This window comes from Akebia trifoliata, chromosome 11 (genome assembly GCF_017979445.1).
Source record: "Akebia trifoliata isolate Shusen 1 chromosome 11, ASM1797944v1, whole genome shotgun sequence".
Taxonomy (NCBI): domain Eukaryota; kingdom Viridiplantae; phylum Streptophyta; class Magnoliopsida; order Ranunculales; family Lardizabalaceae; genus Akebia; species Akebia trifoliata.
In genome coordinates, this window is record NC_141385.1 from 32,315,421 (window position 1) to 32,336,277 (window position 20,857).

A 20,857-nucleotide genomic window follows, 5' to 3' on the forward strand; every position below is an offset into this window, starting at 1 on the left:
ACAGCCAGCCTGAGCCAGATAAATGGTCAATCAAGTGTGGTAAGTGTAGTGTCAAACCACGAAATCAAGAACTAAAAGCCAGTAAACTATTGCAACATCATGTTCCGACTACGAGCGATCCAGTCATGAATCTCAACTCTCTAATTCCACTACTCCACCATTGTGTACTATGTATATGTTGCTTTATTTTGAATTATAAAATGAAAAGTATAGTTACTGTTTCAATGTTGTCAATTAGATTTGTATAAAAAGACAATGTTATAATGAGTACTATTGACTGATATAATGTGAATCTTTTAAAATGTTTAGTTGTTCATCACTGGCTATATGTACCAGTTAATCGTAGTTTATTCTATACAATTTTACATGTGTTAAAATGATTCAATATGCTTGTTTGTTCATGTTAGGAAAGGTTATTAGTAGAAATTATTTTTGGACTTACTAGGTAACCATTATTACTCACCCTTTCTTTCCTATTTTTTTAATTTCAGAATCGGTAGTTGGTGAGGCAGTCGTAGAGCCGACGAGTGAGGATTATCTGGTTGGTTAGTTCAACGAACAGATCTTGTTACCTAATGAGTATTGGGGTTACATCCACTAAGAATCAGTTCGTCCAAGAGGTGTATATAGTTTTTGGATTGAGTGATAGGTCCATGTTAGATAGAGGATAATTTTTGTAATCTTGTTTATTGTTACCTTTCCGCACTCTAATCTATCTACGTTGTTCAATATATTTTGGTTTCCGCTACTATATTTTCCATTTTATATATACAGGATATTGTGTTTGTTTTTATCAGGTTTCGAGTACCTTAGAACGCTAACATAAATAGAAGAAATCATGCCGAAATTTTGAGACGCCTCCTAGTACCTCGAGATTTGGTATTGGGATTTGTGTTAGTGTTTTAGGGGGGCTACAAAAGATGTCAAGGTTAAGCATGAATTAACTTAAACTTATCTAAGATTAATTCATTTAGGTTAAGCATAGCTAATAAGAAAGAACATAAGTAAAATAAGAGGGAAAATAATTAAACCTTCAAAATCATTTGAGAATAACTTGAAATGAAAGAAATTAAACTTACAGCATTCTCATTCTTGGCTTCATCAACCTATCTAATGGAGGGATCTAGCTACTTATCATTACAAAATAAAGAACGAAGGAAGCAGGGGTAGAGCCAAAATTTTCTTGTAGTGAGGGAAAACTATGGTTAGTTGTATACTTGAAGAACTTGAAAATGAATTATTTTAGGGAGGAATTCAGAGGTTTTTGGTTAGAAGTTGAAGAAAATGATATTTAGATCATTTCCAATTAATATATGATAAGGCCCGGTTAAGTGACAATGTCATCGACAAAAAATTGAAGGGGGCAAAAATTGGAAGGGGGGAGGGTGTGGGGGCAAATAGGGAGAAAGGTAAGGGAGTGGAGACAATGGGGCATGTAATTAGTTAAAAATATAGGGGTGTCTCAAAGTTCTATGGGGGCAATTGCCCCCACTAATTCCTTACTAGCTCCGCCCCTGGAAGGAAGAGTAAAAACAATTAAGGAAACATTCCTTCATTGATTTGCAATTCAAGTACACTATTTCTCTCTCAAAATTACAAAAAAAAAAATTGGGAAAGAAGATGAAATCCGAAATTAGCATAATCTATTTACAAAGCTTCAATCCCCTCAAATCTTTTTACCCAAGAGGTCTATTTATAACTTAATTGGCAAATTAAAAGTTTGGTACATGTGCGCGATCAACGGTTTCAATCATTAGCATGTGAGAAGTAATCAAGAGAAGGCCCAGGGCCTATCTTGATCACCTAGTTGCACCACCACTCCCTTTGGTCATGCCAAGGTGGTCTTGGGCTGGAATGGTTCCATACTTTCGTGATTTGTCCCTTTTTATGCCTTGAGTGTAATAGGACTCCCAATTTTGCACTATTGTTATTCAATTTTCTTGAATTGTATTCAAGATACCTACAAAATAAATCATACGATATTAGGTTCCTCTAATTACACATAAATGTATGTTAAAATGCATTAATTAAGCATATTTTCAACATAAGGCATGAAAATGATCTCTATTATCATTTTCTAGACATTGAATATTACCAATAAAAAGTAGATAGGTGTCTTCAAAATACATGGAATAAATTGAACATATAGGCACTCATCAACACACATTTAAATTTCTTAATTGCAATCATTCCCACGTGAGAAGAGTTTTTGGAGTTGCTGGTGATCAAAACACACTGCTTTACTGCGTCATGGCGAGCCCCAACCATGCCACAGCTATCATGGCTCCAAAATCTATTTACTTGGTTCAAATGTCTCACAATTATGCCTTGAATTAGTAGGGCTCTCAATTATGCACTTGGTGTTCATCTTTCTGCTCAATTAGATTGGAAATCCTACAAAATAAAACGTACATAATTAGGCTCCATAATTTCTACATTAATATATGCAAATATTTTATGTTTTATCAATTAATATGGACAAGGCAAATAAATGGACACAATGCATGATTTTACACATAAAACCAAAGTTATGTTGAAGAAAATTAAATGCTTGTCCTCAAAATAAATGGTAAAATATGAATTTTTAGGCATTTATTAACATAAAGCATTTCTTTTCAAAGAACTTTGACATGAAGGACATGGAAAATGTGGAGTATGTTTAAGGAATTAAGATTCATAAAAATCATTTTGTTGGTATCTTGGGAATGTCTCATAGAATTTATCTTGAAAAGGTGCTCAAAAGGTTTGGGAATAAATAATTGTACACCTAGTGAGGCCCCAATAGTGCAAGAAGACATCTTCAGTCAAACCCAATGCCATAAAAGCCAAATTGAGAAAATTCAAGCTGATCTAAAAGAGTATGCTTCTATAGTTAGGTGTCTCATGTACGCGATAATCTATATTCGACTAGATATTAGCTATGTTGACGACATGTTCTGAAAGTACCAAAAAAATCCTAGGATCATTCGTTGGAAAGTTGTGAAGAAAGTTCTTCAATACTTGAAGAGGTTAAAAGACTTTATGTTGGTCTTCAAGAGATTGAGCAAGCTTGAGGTTGTCAACTACTTCAATCTAGACTGTGCATGATGCCATGACAATTAGAAGTCTAAGTCTAGTTTCATCTTCACGTTTGATCGTGGGACAATTCCATAGAAGATCTCCAAACAGTCAATTATAACAAATTCTATTATGCATGTGGAGTACATCAGTTGCTATGAAATTACTCACCAAGCTTTATAGTTGAAAAACTTCATCATGAAGTTAGGCATATTGGACTCCATCCACAAACCTTTAGTCATCTATTACAGCAATGAAGTTGTGACTAAATAAGTAAAGAATAAGCGGATGACGAAAAGTAATAAGCAGATAAAAATCAAATATGCTCTAGTGTGTGAGAAAGTGTTATTAATATTCTGCATTTGGCTACCATTTGGACAATTGTTGATCCTCTCATTAAAGGCCTTCCACCAAAATTCTTCAAGGAGAATGTCAATCGCATGATAGTACTTGAGTTTTTGAACTTTATGATATAGGTAAGATTGTTCTATCATGTCTTAATTGTTGTTTTAATTTTACTCCTATTATTTGATTGGTAGTAATAAAGTTAATATAATGCACCAAATTATTATTATTATTATTATTATTATTATTATTATTATTATTATGGGCATGTGTTATAAGGTAAAACTTATCCTAGGAATACGATTAACGTATTCACTGTGAATGCTTGGGTTAGATGCATCTGGGCAATGCATTGCTAAGCCTTTAATTTTATAGCATGGTGATGGTTTTCACATGATTAGTTTGTCATAAGACAATAAAAAACAAATCAAAAGAATGTGAAACATGGTTGTAGTTCATCACTCCCATCGTTTTACATTGTGTATGTAGTATGGGTAGAGCACCCCTAGTTTTCCCAACACTTAGCTTGCAGGATCTAAATTGGTTGAGAGCTTTTTGCAACTCAATGGGTATGTCATCAATCTTAAATCATTAATGTTTTGCTTGTGTTTGATCTATTGAATGTTAGAGATTTAAAGATCTATGTTAATGGAGTAATAAACCCAACACATCCCACTACACTCAATTTATTAATGGAGTGCTTGTTGTTACATAACATTCAACTCCTTAAAGCATAGCTTGTCTAGCTAATTTAACCATTTACCTTTGATTATATGGAGCGACATCAATTTCTTTATCCTTATGTACAATAGAAGTAAGATAAACAAAATTAATCACTTTAGAGTATTGTTTTACCATTAAAATTTAATTGGCCATTACTTTTTTTTGAGAATCAATGTTGAATTTACACTCCACAAATATTGTCTTGATTTTACTTATCTTAAAGCCCTTGGACTCTGATATCTTTATTGATAATTTGAGTTTTATATTTGTTCTCTCTTTACTATCATTAACTAATATTATATCATTCATTTCACAAAAAATATACACCAAGGTTTGTGCTTTTGAATATAAGCAGTTGCTTTATATATATGTAGATTAAAAAGAGTCAAACTCAAAACGAATCTTTGATGCAAATAAATTTGTCACTTCTTCATTTATCCCATATTAGTCATAACCCTTCATACATCTCCTTATTACATAAACATATTTGTTCGGGATCGAACTCAATTTGACATATAAAACACTAGTGTACAACATCCACCTTTCAAATTGATTAAGACACCAAAGGAATCTATTTACAAATGACTCTGATCCAATCCAAACCCAGTCCATTGACTATCCTAAAAATGTAATTTGGCTGTTTTTTTTTTAGCCACTAGATCTTAAAATCAATGGACTTAGATGAGTATGTCACGTTGCCTCTTTTTTTCGAACTTCTAACCACTCTAAAACCATAATTACTTTTTAACATAGATAATTAAGTTAGGTTACTTATTGCAAAGAAAACAATCATTGTATCGAAGTTTTAGTTCAAGAACAAACGGATTGAGATCCGTTGACTCTTAAGAATGACTCTTGAAAAAATCACATGATGCCAACCCTTTAAACGCAAAATCCAATGGTTGAGATCTATAAGTATCTTGAAAACACAGATCTCGAATATACTTTTCTCAAGGATAAATCTCAATCACTAGATTTTGCATTTAAAAGGTTGAGATTTGTTTTTTCATGAGTCATTCTCATAAGTCAAGGGATCCAGCCCATAACAATTTGCTTTAAAAATTGAATCAAATTCTTAAATTAAATAAAATATATATATCAAAGTGGTTGTAATTCAATATACATATTATTAGTTTTCTTAAATTACCTTCACTTTATATTGATTAACAAATAATTCATCTGATTTGATGGTTAGCACATTTAATTAAGTGTAATCGTGAAAGATTCCCAATATTAATATATTAAGAATAGTTTACGAAGAGGTCGAAGATCTTGGAGATTATGGACTTTTCATTCGGAGATTTATGTTGAGGACTGTGGTCAAGGGAGGCATCCAATCAACTTAAAAACATGGGAGGGTATCTCAAATATTCACCAAAACATGAAGGGGTACATCTAAATTAACCGAATCTTTTCCTTAAAAGAGAGAACCCTACGTGCCTACCACTACCAGGCTTGCGTACTTTCTTCTCTTTCTATAAATACTCGTTCTGAGTTTAAAAAACCAGATTTTATTTTTCACTAAAAAGCCATGGATGCAACACCATCACCAGATGAAAGCTCTTCTGCTAAGAAATGGCTTCCTCTCGAAGCAAACCCTGAAATCATGAATCAGGCAATCTCTCTCTGTGTCTCTCATATTTTGTTTGAAACTAACTTTGTCAATCTCATCTCTGATTTAGATCATTTAGAAAGAAACGAATAGATTCTATAATCTCTGCAAAATTTTGCTTCGAATTTTTCTTCAGATTAGGGTTTTGAATTTTTTTTTAATACCTGTAATTCATTAAATTGTGGAATTTTATTGTCAAGAACTGTAATTTGTGTTTGTTTTAATGTGTATTTTCATGAATTTAGGATTATACCGAGAATTATGAGTTAGAAATCAGGGTTTAAGTGTGGGGATTAAGTACCTGGACTACCTTAATGAGTTTTGTGGCCTGAGAGCAGAACATTTTTCTTTTTTTTCTTTTTTTTCTTTTTTTTCTTTTTTTTAGTTTTGGTTTTCGAACATGTACATTGGCACCAGTTTATTAAATATATGATTTTTGCCTTGTTTCATTCACGAATGATACCGAGATGACTTTGACAACACTGAGGGTTTTTTGCAAATCTGTGAACCAGAAATACCTAATCTCGTCCATGGTATCTTGTCTTTTTCACGGTACCAAAATGATTCTGGCAAGTCATCTGGGCCTCGGATCATTTTCAACACCATGTGGCACCTTTTGTGCCTTATGAATTGAATACTAACAACGTCGCCTGATCTTAGGAAATGTCTTTTTTTTTATTTCTCACCAACATTAGCCACTTACTTTGATTTGTGGACTAAAATGAAATTTTTTTTTAAATATTAAATTGACTTTGTAATTTTCTCCATTGTAGTCCTTTTAAAAAAAAATGCTACTTTTAATTCTTGCAAAATATAACTAATCCTTTCTGTTTGATTAGAGAGATTTTAATATGTTCCTGGTTTTCCTCATGATACAGTTCCTTTGGGGTCTCGGCCTTCCAGAGGATGAAGCTGAGTTCTGCGATGTATATGGCTTGGATGAAGAACTCCTGGAAATGGTTCCAAAGCCCGTACTTGCTGTGTTGTTCCTTTTCCCCATCACCACCGAGGTGTTTGTCACCTCTCTATAATCATTTCTATTTTTTTTCTTTCCAGTTTTGTGTTTTTACTAGTTTAGGGAAGTTATTGATAATTCTTTCGGTTTATTGTAATTTATAACCCATCTATTTGTGAATTATTAAATGAAATGCCACTTGTTTCAGAGTGAAGCAGAGAGAATGTTGGAGAAAGATAGTACAAAGGTAATAAGTGTTTTGGGGGGATTTTTCTTCTACATAGAGTGTTAATTTATTTATTATTTACAATGATGCTATTTTTGGTAATGTTGGGGAGATTGTAACATTAGATCTTTTTTCTTGATAAAAATAATTGTTCTTTGGTTGTTTCTTCATTGATTTTTTCTTTTTTTCCGGATAGAAGACAAGAAATTGCTCTTTTGTATCAGGTTATGTGATGTTCCTAATTGAATACCACCTTGCATATGTAGGATAATTTCTTCAAGGACTTATATTTATGAAAAAAAAGAAGATAATTTCTTCAAGGACTTATATTTATGAAAAAAAAGAAGATAATTTCTTCAAGGACTTCAATTTTCACTCTTGGTCTTGGGCTAATATGGACTATCAAGCATGAGACAATATGAAATATTAAGGAACACATTGAGCGTTGAAATACCCAAAAATTAATTGAAAATTAAGGATAATCTAGACTTGAAAATTAAGGATAATCTAGACCATGTGAATGGTACAAACAATAATATTATGGTTGACTGTGAAATATGAAAGATTTATGTATCATGATTTAGGTGGTAAGAACGAGAAAAATCTAATATGAATTGTGGGTGCAAGATTCCACACTTAAGCTAGGTTGGATGTATTAATGAGATCCCAACCTAGGCCCACCTTGATTTTGGCTTCCACCTCACTCCATCCATCAAGCATTGATTGCTCGATGAGGCAAAGCCTTCCTCCTTTGGTCAGATTGGGATAGATAGTTGTGCAAACCAGTAAGTTCACTTTGGAAGGAGCAATCCCCATCGATTTTACCATCTTTCTCACCCACTTTATCTTCCAAGCTCCATAGGAATAATGCCTAATCCACACTTGTCACCAATGGATGGTCAGTGCGGATACTCCATAAATGGCCTGGCCTACAAAAGGTCTGTTTTCAACTTGCTCCTCCGTTTCTTTGTCTTGGTTGTTTCCCTCCTTGTCAAAGTGGTCGGTTTCGTTCTTTTTTTGTGCAACTTTGCACACTTCTTATCTTTGTTGTTTGCATTGGTCTATTGTTGCCTGGCTCGTTTGTTTCCCTTTTGTTTAGTTGGGCCCCTTCCCTTTCTGGCAGGTCAAAGAAATTGTGGAAATTGATGCCCTTTGCAATTTGTTGGGGTTTGTGGAAAAAGAGGATCTCGCACACGTTTGATGGGAAGGAAAGCAACTTGCATGAGATAATTTTCATTGTCCTTGGTTTGATGTACTATTGGTGCAAGCAGTTTCAGGATTTTAGGATTTTAGGATTTTCTTCTTTGAGGACTTTTTGTTTAGATGGGAGAATGTAATTAGGGAGTAGTCGATTTGATTTGTTTTCTTTGCCTTTTTTTCTTGCTTCTTTGTTTCTTGTTCTTTTTCTGAGAACTCCTTGTCCTCTTCTTCAATAAATTTTACTTATAAAAAAGATGGTTTATTGTTGCCTTGACTACATGGATTTTTTTCAGTGAACCCCAAGGGTCAGCCGCATTGGAGTCCCCCTTTAGGAAGGATTGAGAACTCATGCCTGTTGATTCAAGAGGGCAAAGTGGGTTTAGGTGATTGCAATGATACATAAGTCTCGATTATCCCTACCGCCCAAGCTCAAGAGGAGATTATAGGTGAGGATTTGGATGAGCAATTAAAGGGGCTATCGGCACAAGATGTGTTTGAGTAGCTAGTGGACTATTTGAAAAACTTAGCACTATGTCTAGGTGTTCCTTGGGATGGTAGTAGAGTTCCTGGGGAGGTTTGGTTGAGTACGCCTAATGTTGGGTTGGGGTATCCTACATCGAATAGTTGTAGCTACTGAGCAACTTTTGTCGGAAGTTCCACAAGTTTATGATCATATTGGGTTGGATTGTAGGGTACCAGTGTTGAGATTAGGGGAAGAATGGTAGCAACTTATTTAGGCAAAATTGCCAATGGTAGGGTTTGTCCGAAAGAGGAGAATTAGGTTAGAAAAGGAGGTCAAAGACTTAGTTAAGGATATTTGTGATCATCCTCCCTTGGTGGAAGGTTCCAGAAGGAAGAACAATGGGACATTTAAAAGTGGTCAATGATTAAGTTGCTTTTGTTGAATGTTAGAGGTTTGGGGATCAGGAAGAAGAGAGTTGCAATCAAGGCGTTGCTTCGGTTAAATTGGCCTCAGATAGTTGCCCTGCAAGAAACAAAGTTGAAGGAGTGTAATGAGGAGGTTATTAAGGAGTTGTGCGCCACAAATATTCGGTGGAGTTGGATTCAAGCATTGGGGGCTTCAGGCGGTATTACAGTAATGTGGAATAAGGACAAAGTGAAGCTTTGGGTCAATCTATTAGGTCCTTTTACAGTGTCCATTCTGTTTCAAGAGGTGGAGAACGAATTTGAGTGGGTGTATGGCCCAAATAGGAACAGCGATAGAAAGCAATTTTGGGTAGAATTAAATGACGTGGCCTATTACTGGGATAAACCTTGGTACTTAGGAGGTGTTAATGTTGTGAGATTTTCTCATGATAAAAAAGGTGGTAGCACCATTTCTAGGGAAATGAGAGATTTTGGGGCTTTTGTGAATTGTTTTGCTTTAGTGGATCTCCCTTTGGAAGGAAAGGAGTTTACTTTGTCAAATAACCAAGAAGTGACGAGCATGTCTAAGCTGGATAGATTCTTAATTTCAAGAGAGTGGGAGGGAGGGTCATTTTGGGATTTCTTCTCAGTTTTCAGTGCCAAACCTTATGTCTAATCATATTCCAATATTCCTTGAGGTTGGTGAACAAATTAGAACACCAAGACCATTCAGGTTCGAGAATATGTGGTTATTGCATAAGGGATTTCAAGAGAAGGGTGGATTAGTAGTGGAAGGAGTTGATTTTGTTGGGAACCTAGAGTGTGTGTTCAGACGAAAACTCAAGGCTCTAAAGGAAAAGATAAAGGTGTGAAATGTGGAGATTGGGAGAGTGGATATAAAGAAGAGAGACATTCTTGAGGATATTGAAGGCTTAAACAAGGAGGAAGGGCAAAGCTTGTCCATGGAGAAGAAAGTGAAAAGAACAAACCTGCAAGCTGAATTTCGAAAGATTTCTCTATTGAAAGAGGTAACTTGGAAGCAAAAAAGCAAAGGTGCAATGGTTAAAAGAGGGGAATAATAATACCGAGTTCTTCCATAAAGTAGCGAATGCACAAAGAAGATTCAATAACTTAAGAAGAGTAGTTATTAATAGGGTGAGCTTCGAGGGGGAGGAAAGGATAAGGGATGACATTGTAGATTTTTATAGAAAACTTTATGAGGAGGATTTTGTAAAGAACCCTTTCCCCGAATTGTTGGAGTTTGATGAAATATCGTTTGACCAACAGGAATGGTTGGAGAGACCGTTTGAGGAGGAAGAAGTTAAATGATAGAGGAGATTAATGGAGAAAAATCTCCAGGGCCACATAGATTTTCAATGGTGTTCTTTAAAAGTTGTTGGTTTTGAATGTTATGTTATCCGCCTCCACTACAAGGTGTCACATGCTCACGTATCATGCCCCAATTCGACCCGTGACCCTCTTATATTCACATTTGTGCCTTCCCCATCAGATCGGTCTTTGGGGTAAATGGTTTGTCAACATGGTATTATAGTGTTAGGTTTGTATAGGTCACGAGGTCAAGTCTACTCAAAGGAATTTTCCACCCTTATGGGTAGGAGGGAGTGTTGAATGTTGTGTTATCCACCTCCACTATCGGGTGTGACATGCTCACGTATTGTGTCCCAATTCGACATGTGGTCCTCTTATATTCATAGTTGTGCCTTCCCCATCAAATTGATCTTTTGGAGTAAATGGTTTGTCAACATGGTATTAGAGTTCTAGGTTCGTATAGGTCACACAGAGAGTTTTCCACCTTTATGGGTGAAGGGGAGTGTCGAGTGTTGTGTTATTCGCTTCCACTCCTGAGTGTCATGTGCTCACTTATCTTGCCCTAGATTGACCCGTGACCCTCTTATATTCATAGTTGTGTCTTCCCCATCAGATCGGTCTTTTGGGGTAAATGGTTTATCAACAATTGGAGTCAATCTTCTGAAAGTGGTAAAAGACTTGCAGGAGAGGAATTATCTGGACTATGGGTTGAAAATTTTGGAAAGGGAAGGGGCTGAGAATTTAGCGGATTTTAGGCCTATTAGTTTATTGAGCTCTACTTTAAAATTATCTCAAAGGTCCTGGCTTCGATGTTGAAAGAAGTGATCAATGGAGTGATAGGTTTGAAACAATGAGCGTTTGTGAAGGGGAGACAAATTTTGGATGGGATTTTGGTGGCAAATGAATGTATAGATTCAAGGTTGAGAGAGGGAATCTCGGGTTGGTGTGGAAAATTGATCTCCACAAAGCCTATGGCCATGTAAATTAGCATTTCTTGAGGCATATGTTGTATCAGATGGGGTTGGTAGGAAAACGGATTGGGTGAGTTTTGAAATGTGTTACTTCGGCTTGTTTTTCGATCTTGGTAAATGGGAGTCTAGTAGGTCATTTTAAAAGTTTTAGGGGTTTGCGCCAAGGGGATCCATTGTCTCCTCTCCTATTCATGCTAGTAGCTGAAGTTTTGGGGAGTTAATGGGTTTTAGTGCTAAGGCACACGCACGTGCGCGTTACTCATCTTCAATTTACGGACGACACTTTAATCTTTATGGGGGCTTCGATTAACCAAGTGTGTTCCTTGAAAGGTCTTCTTAGTTGTTTCAAACATATGTTGGGCCTTAGAGTCAATTATAGGAAGAGTAAGTTGTCTAGGGTGGGTTCAGTGACAGAAATCCACAGATGGGCTGCAATGTTTGGGTGCAAAGTGGAGTCCTTTTCTTCCTCCTTTTTGGAGCTCCCTCTTAGTGCAACTTACAGAAATAAGTCAATCTGGGACCCGATGATCGAAAAGTTGGACAAAAGGTTGAGCTCCTTTTGATTAGGAGTGCGTTAGAGAGCATCCCAGTGTACCACATGTCCTTATTCTCTATAGCAAAAATCGTTGAGGTTAGACTAGAAAGGATGATTAGGGAGTTTTTGTGGAATGACAGGGAAGGCGTTAGAAAATATCATCTGGTAAAGTAGAAGGTTGTATGTGCCCCGAAGAATGGTGGTCTGGGATCAAAGGTATTAGGTTGTCTAATCAAGCTTTGCTAAGCAAATGGTTGTGGAGGTTTGGGACAAAAGAAAACAACTTATAGAGAAAAGTAATTAGGGGGAAATTCGGTGAAAAAAGGTTTGGGTGGGAAAGTGGGGAGGTTAAGAGTTCTTTTGGGTGTGGTGTGTGGAAAGGAGTAGTTAAGGTGAGTCAAGATTTTAAAAAGTGGATAGCGTTTTCTATGAGTAATGACGAAAGGGTTTGATTTTGGGAAGATAAGTGGGATGGTGAGACTACTTTATCTATTCAATTTCCTTTGTTTTATGAGCTATCCTTGAAAAAGGATATGCCGATTTCTACCTTCATAATTCATGAGGGGAATGAGGTCTCTTGGGACTTCAGTTTAGGAGGGCCTTCTATGATTGGAAAATTCAAGAGCTCGCAAACCTATCCTGGCACTTAAAGCCTACCAGGAGGGATGGCTGGGAATAGACTTGCAACAAGCTGAGAAGGTTCTCGGTTAGTTCATTCAGGGCATCTTTAGTGCCCGATGGAGACGCTTCATTTCCAGTTGCCTCTATTTGGGAGGTAGAGGTCCCTTCAAAAGTTTTTTCTTTTCTTGGTTAGCGATGTCTGATAAACTTCTCACTCTTGATCATCTTATCAGATGAGGTTTTATTTAGTCGAATTTTTTCTTCTTTGTGTTATGCTAGTGGGAAATCTAATGATCATATCCTTATTTATTGTCCTTCTGCGGGAAGAATTTGGGCTCATTTTTTGCAACTTTCAATGCTATTTGGGTTATACCTCCTTCCTTGTCTTTTTTTTCAAGTTGGAGTTCAATTGGCTTCACGGGTAGGAAGAAAACTCTTTGGGCCTTACTCCCCTTTGCAATTAGCTAGGGAATTTGGTTGGAGAGGAATAGGAGAATCTTTATGCTTGTCGAAAGAACTCATCAAGACATGGTCTTGTTTATTTTAGGGTTGTTGTTCTACTGGTGTAAGGTGGATGTAGCTTTTAGAGGGGTTTTCTTTGAGGAGTTGGTATTTAGATGGGATGCTCTTTGCTATATGTAAGGCTGTATTTTGTTTGTACTTGCTTTGGTTGGTCATCTCGACCACCTTTGAATAAATTTGTTTTACCTATCAAACAAAATAAAAAATTGTATACTCTCATCTATCTCTCCCTCCATTTGGTCCTTGCACATTCCAACTCATAAGTGAACTTCATAAATTCAAAAAGAGGGGGTAGGCTGCTCAACCAAGCTTTCCATCTTTTTTCCAAGAAACAGACTACAAAGAAGAATATTGTTTGGTAGTTTCTTCACCCCTACCTTCCCTTGCACCTTCCACTTCTCATTTACCCGGCTTGAATATGGGCTAGGTCCACTTCGCATTTTTCAAACATTCCTACCAAGCGCGACTGAAGAAAACTCTAAGACAATGAGTTGTGCACCCCAGCCTCCAAATTGCTACTATTTCATGTTAGCCTCCATATATGGCTGGTTCCCACCCTTGGGTTTTCATTAGGAACTTTTTTCATCCTCACTGTAGAACTGGTCTCTCTGTCCACTTCCTCTCCTATCCTCATGAAAAGTTCCTCTCTTCCCCCACCTAGCTTCTGCTCCACTGCAACCACTCCCATGTAATTCATGGTGGTACCAACTTTAGAACTCCGCCTCAGATTCTTGTTCGTCTATTGGCCTTCAAAGAAATTTCTCTTTCTCATTAATATGTTATGCACTTATGCCCCGCTTGTCACCATGTTTCTTGTTAATCCCTCTACAATCATAGTTGCTCTTTCAAGTGCCTTGAAGTAAGCCACCCATTAAAATGCTCGAGCTCATGATCTATGCTTGAAGTTAACTTTGTTATATTTAGGCATTTAACTTACGTTTTTGATTGTTAGGTTTCCCACTTCTCAATGTTTGTTCTTTCCAACAGTTGGATCATGATTTTACTGATAATGGCTAGAGAAATGGTATGAACCAGATTAATTGCACATTATTTACTTGTTTAGTACAGTTGTTTTCCACAAGATAGGATCACCAACAAAAAAATGGCATGAACCAGATTAATTGCACGTCTTTATTTTCTTGTTTAGGCCTGTCAAAAAAAATCTTGTTTATTCCAGTTGTTTTCCACAAAATAGGGTGTGAAGAAATTTTTGTTGTTCTGTTTAATTTTGTTTTCTTATGTTTCAGGCAGCTCTTGAGTGTGCACTTGTTATTTAAACGTCTTTATATTCTTTCTTTTAGCATTTATATAAAGACTAATAGTACCATATGACCTATTAATGATAGGAACCAAGTGATAGAGTTTATTTCTTGAAGCAAACTGTGGGAAATGCTTGTGGAACAATTGGACTTCTTCATGCCATTGGGAATGTATCTTCCGAGATCAAGCTTCGTAAGTATTGCTTGTTTTCAGTTTTAATGAATGATCATACATGATTATATTTATGTTTACTTAACAAATGAGGGAAAAATAAGAAAGAAGAAGATTATATTTGTGTTTGTGCAGTAAGTGGCTCTTAAAAGCTGCACTTCTATGATGGATATGCAACACAGAAGCTTTGTTTTATGCAATTTGGTTCTGCTAGATTTTCATGTCATACTCAAATGTTTAGCACATGCCAAGATTCTTATGTTGTCAAGTCTGAATAACAATGCCTTTTGTGTCGTACCCTGAATTCTGAAAACTCATAACTCAATCTACAATGTAGGACCCAACTCATTATCCAGAATCTCGAGTCATGGGAAAAATTCAATCAAATCATAGATTAAATCTACTTTGAAATATAAAATCCATCATTAAACATTAAACATCAATCAATCATTATGTATTAATAAATATGTACCATGTCCTCATTCTCCCTATGTTGTATTAAATACTTAGCAATGCAATACTAACTTTAAAAAGTTATTCACTCAATGTCAATTTCAACTTAAATAAAATACTAAAAATAATACCATGGCTTCGTTAACCCATGTTTCATAGCTACTCCAAATTTGAAAAAAGAATAGATAGAGAATGATCTTACCCTAAACATAATTGCAGCCGTTGGAAAGATGGTGAAGTTTTAACATCAGCTGCCAGCCTGATATAGCCCTTTTTGGGTTTTTGGTATCTTTGAATACCCAATTGTTTGGGTTGGAGTCCAACTTTTTGGACCTGGTATCAAGTTAGGTCTAGTTACCATGATGCACAGATTTTCTATTATAACTTGGAGTTATGGATTTGTATGGTCAATTGGTCTTGTTTTGGATCCCGGTCTATAAATTGCAGATTCTAATTAGTGTTCGGTTCAGGACTACTTATATACCACTTGGCAGCCCTAAATGTGAACCACCACAGATACTGTAGTACCATGGTGCCTTGGTACTCTAGGGTCTATCCCATTGCTACCTTTGATCTCCACATCTTTATTCCTTAGTATGTTTCTCTTGATTTGCTACACTACGCTAATGTACATCGTAACTTTGGAACTCTATATTGAAAGATGCTGTTATTAAGAAGTGTGAACCATATTTATTGAAGCATGAAAATTTTTAGCTAAAAGAATACTTCGGGCCTGTTTAGATACCAGGAACATAACTACTGTTCCAAAGAACAGGAGCAGAACTACTCTGTGGAGGAGCTGAAAAAGTAATTCTGTGCAGAAATGGCATTTGGCAATCAATTCTATGAAGTACTAGCAGAAGTACTTTTGTGCTGGAAGTCTGTTTGGGAACCATACTGACTTCTCATGACCTTTAGAAAAAAGACCAGAATACCCTTATATTATACTAGTTACTGTTTTTTGTCTTTTAGTGTCATAATATGCCTTCAAACTATACTGTTTTTGACATTTTAACTATAAATATTATATAATATAATATAATAAATATTAATATAATATAATATAATATTTTAAATATTAAATATTAATATAATGTGTTTAAATCCATTATACTCAAAATTTAAAAAAAAATTGACGGACTGTTTTTCACATAATATGACATAATATTAAAAAAAAATTGACAGACTGTCTTTTAGTGTCATAATATGCCTTCAAACTATATTGTTTTTGACATTTTAACTATAAATATTAATATAATATTTTAAATATTAATATAATATAATATTTTAAATATTAATATAATATAATAAATAATAATATAATATAATAATAATAATATAATATAATAAATATTAATATAATGTGTTTAAATCCATTATACTCAAAAATTTTTAAAAAAAAATTTAATATTAATAAAGGTTTCTTTCGTTTGATTTAAGGGCAAATGAATTAGGAATATTTTCATAGAAAATTAATAAAGTTAAGGGTATTTTGGTAAAACGAACCGTTAGATTTTGACTCCCCGCAAGATGAGTTTTGAGAAATAGGTTTTCTCGACTTCTTCACAAAGAGTAATTTCTTACTCTTGCGCGGAGTAACTCTTTGAATGAGTTGTTCATCCAAACGCATCCAAACGACTTCTAACTCCCCGCAAGAGTCACAAGTAGCCAAGGAGTCCTATCCAAACGCCTACTTCCTTTACAAGACACAACTAAAGAGTTAGATTATCTTGCTGTCTGGAAGATCAGGAATATGTTTTTTTAAAATGCTTATGGCATACTGTTTACCATGTCTTCATCTTATTATTTTCAGTTGAAGGATCATACTTGGATAGATTTTTCAAATCAACGGCTAACATGGATCCAATGGAGGTTCTGTTGCCACTTTAATATTCTTTTCTTTTATATATCTGATAGCTCAAAAGTTCACCTTTTTCTTCCCTAGTTGATAGATTAACTGTTAATTTTTCTATTTATGCTTGTGTTATATAGCGTGCTGCTTTTCTTGAGAAAGACAGAGAAATGGAGGCTGCACATTCGGTCGCAGCTACTGCTGGTGATACAGAGGCAAGTGCAAGTTAATTATAATCAGCTTTATAATTTCTTTATGATCATAAATAAGTTCATCTTCCCATAAGGGTTTAATTTTGGAAACCCAATCTTTGCATTTGGCTTAAAATTGCCATAGTTTAGAGTTCTTACTCGGGCTGTCCATCTGCTGCTTGTCTATGATTCGATAAGAAAATGTGGTCTTATGGCTTTTAAATTATCTTGACAGAGCAGACTAGAAAGGACTAAGAGGTCAATTATGGTTTCTTTAACGTCTTTAAAGTCCATAGATAAGGATTAAAATGGTGGCAGTTAGTTTATTTCTCTTGTAGTTTGTTGGGGCATTCTACATATGAACTATAATATTTGGAATTCTTACATAAGTCATTGAATTTGTCTCAACAGGCTCCAAATATCAACACGAATGTGGACACTCATTTTATTTGCTTCGTGTGTGTGAATGGTATGGATGCTTGGGTAGTTGATTTCTCTTTTCATTGTTTCAAATGGTAGGAATATAGTGTGTCAACAATGACTGATTAGTTCTGCTCTAAAGATGCACAATTTGGAAACAACTACTAAAATATAACAACGGTTATCTGTTTGGAGGCTTGGAGCATGTTATCTATTTTACTGATAAATGTTTATGAAATTGTGCATTTGTAGGAGAACTCTATGAGCTTGATGGAAGAAAGTCAAAGCCAGTTTCTCACGGTGCTTCTTCACCTAGTAGTTTACTTCAGGTAATCCTTTTCTATCCAAGGTTTAAAGTTTCGATTTGTTCTATGATGCAAGATGGAGAGGGAAGTAGATGTAATACGAGGTAGGGAATCTGTTTTGGGAGTGGGTTAAGGAGTTGGGTTACAATAGGATTACCCTAAAAATTTAGGGTAAACCCAAAAAGGGTTTGGGTTGTGAGATTTAAGTGCGACATTTTACAATTGTGGTTAGGGATTTAGGTTTATAGGGTAAAGGAAATGATTAAGGGTTGAGGGAAAGGGATTTCAAGAAAAGGTTTCAAGCCCAGAGGGTTTTATTAGCCATTGTGAAAGGTTTCAAGAATGGCCAATTGGGTTTTTTAAAAAAGGAAGTTTTGCAATTAAAATATTTTGCAATAGGTGTTGTAATGAGGTTTAGGGGTATGAAATAGGGATAGGTAATACAGTATATGTTAGATTTGGAGAAGAGATTAATGGTATAAGTTTTATGGTTTAGGAAGAGGATTTGGTGGATGTCTTGATGAGGTTAGAGGATTCTTGATGTGTTCAAACCATAAAAATTAAAATTAAAATTAAAAAGAAAAGATAATAGATTTACCATGAAATCACCCCAATGATTTTCATTGCATGACCAAGTCGAATTCACCAACATTCAAATAAGAAAGACAAAAACTTTTGTAATATTTTTATTCATTCATCAAAATTCTTGTAAAATAACATAAGAATGTCTTTAAATTCAAAAACAAAATCCTAAAGAGCAAAATACCTAAACTATCTTTAACCTACAGATAAAAATTACAAAAATACGTTAGCTTTCATAACGTTATCTCCCTTAAATTTTCAACCCTTATAAACTTAATAAAAATATACATCAAAGCTATCGAATTGGCTCCAAACATACACACTAAAACTATGGGCTAATAAAATATAAAAATAAACCTAAATACTAATACTAATCACTAAAATAAATCAACCCTTCATCAAAACAGAGATGTATCCAAGCTTGTTTAATTTAGAAATCGAAATCAATATTCGCCTTAGTGGAAATATTATCGTGTCAGGAAGATCTAAAACAAAACAGAAATCTAAACCTTATCTACAAGTCCCAATATCTTCAACCTTTGCCCCTCTGTGTTTCTCATTCATCCCTGTCATGTGCATTCTCCCATGCCCTTGCCAGCAATTTGAAATGTGCATAGCGTCACCAGTTTCAATTCACTTGGTACTTTAGGGAGAATCGACTGATCTAAAATTCTTCTGACTTGAATGACTAATATCAGCATGGACGAAATCCGGCTGAATTCCATTAGGCTTTTCCTTTTCATTCATGCAATCAGTAATGAGCTTATTGATAGTCCATGTTCAGCCGGGCATTATAGTTAACCAAGTATCATGGGCATGGCCTATCACTAAATGGACGAGGAAATCATCTTCTACCCTCTTGCCTGGGCATTGGAGAGGCATGACCACATTCAACATTTTCAATGTATGTGTATATAGGGTGGTGTTCGACAGCCAATATTAGGGAGCCAATTTTTTCCTATACGGCTTTAAAGTTTCAGATTTAGCTGATTTTTTGTGAGGATGATCTCTTAAAGTGGTTTACAAATATCGGTAAAAAATCGACGGTCCACAATTCTAATCACTTTTGATGGGGTTAGAAAGTTCAGATTGGGTTGATTTTTTGTGTGGATGATCTCCTCATCATAGAGATCATCCTCACAAAAAATCAGCTCAATCCGAAACTTTTAAGCCGTATAGGACAAATTGTTGGCTCTAATGTTGGTTGCCCAACCTGACCCATATATGCGTGTGTGTGTGTGTGTGTGTGTGTGTGTGTGTGTGTGTTGGCTGACCCCAGAAGCTTATTTGTTTTATTTTCCTGAGGAGATCTTTTGTTGATTCATGTTCGGGTACCTCTCTTCTATTCCATCAAATTTGGAGGGTAGATTTGCTACCTCAGATCTTTAAATCAAATTCTTTAGTCTAGCCATCCTAGAATTATGTCCAATTGGGATTGACCTACCATAATACCAACCAAGCTTGAAGGAAACCAACTTTTGACTACAGACAATCAACTTTGGTGGGAAGATCATGTAATCCGCAAGACTCTACCCAATCAGCAATTTTTGTATTGTTGGCTAGAATTATTGAACATAAAGAGTTATCATTCTAGAAATTTATAGCTTCGTTAAATTTATTGTTATTGGCACTGAAGTCTATGTCATTGCCTTATTCGTTTCTAATCTGCATTGCAAGTTCTTGTTTTGGTCTCTACTTTAGCATTGCAGGACATAAAAACAAGATTTTTTTTTTTTTTAATATATTTATTTCTTATGCTTGGTTGATCTCTAATTCACGTTTTCCTGTTATGGTTTTATTTGGTGATAGGATGCGGCGAAAGTCATAAAAGCGACAATCCAAAAAAACCCAGACTCCATAAACTTTAATGTCATTGCACTTTCTAGGAAAGCTGAGGGAGCCTTTTAAAAAAGGCAGTTTGATCCAATTTCTCCTGACAGATCAAGTATCAGCCCATCCAATCCACATTCCATCTAATAGGTTTCATCGCAGTTAATAGTCTAATAAACCATGGAGACTAATGCCAGCAGCATTTTTATTATTTTTTCGGGGACAGTTTTGGTCCTCTTTCTGCCTTAAATCTTAATATAAATCACATCTTTTGTAGATTACTTTAAATTGTTTATATATGAAGAATATCTAGTAGATTTCTTTTTTCTTATTTCTTATTTCTGGGCTTTTAACAATTCAAGTAAGTTTATCGTCTTCCTTAACCAATTAGAGTGCATGTTCAATCCCAGTTTTCCCACCTAAGAAAACAAAAAATGTGTACATGGCTATTTAGATGACCCTGACCATCTGATTATTTATTAGATGGATTGTATAATCATGTTTTTTAGTTATTCTAGAGACCTAATGTTGCAGTAAATTGGTTCCTTAATAATTAAAAGGCATACTGGTGATTTCTCATTTGGGCTGCCGAAGGCTTTAGGCAGGTTTGTTGAAACGATGGAATGTTCTTTTAGTTGCGTCATGATGGTTAGTGTTGAAAAGAACAATGATAGTCAATTTTAATTGATTTGCATTAAATAATGGGGAGAGTTCGGAGGCCCTAAAAAGTGCCAAACATTTTCAAAATATGGGTTAGAAGTTTCGAAATGCGCTGAATTTTTTGTGAGGATGATCTCTACGGTGAAAAGATCATCCTCGTCAAAAATCAG

General features: G+C 35.3%; 1 protein-coding gene across 1 annotated transcript; it reads left to right on the forward strand.

Annotated features, from left to right (window-relative positions):
* Positions 1 to 5,579: 5,579 nt before the first annotated feature.
* Positions 5,580 to 20,358, forward strand: UCH3 (ubiquitin C-terminal hydrolase 3). The gene is made up of 9 exons (XM_086458176.1): positions 5,580 to 5,740; positions 6,616 to 6,747; positions 6,901 to 6,939; positions 14,310 to 14,415; positions 16,661 to 16,719; positions 16,840 to 16,914; positions 17,302 to 17,359; positions 17,563 to 17,639; positions 20,007 to 20,358. Exons 1-9 carry the CDS (start codon positions 5,657 to 5,659, stop codon positions 20,103 to 20,105), a joined length of 729 nt encoding a protein of 242 aa, XP_086314302.1. The 5' UTR covers positions 5,580 to 5,656; the 3' UTR covers positions 20,106 to 20,358.
* The last annotated feature ends 499 nt before the right edge of the window (positions 20,359 to 20,857 follow it).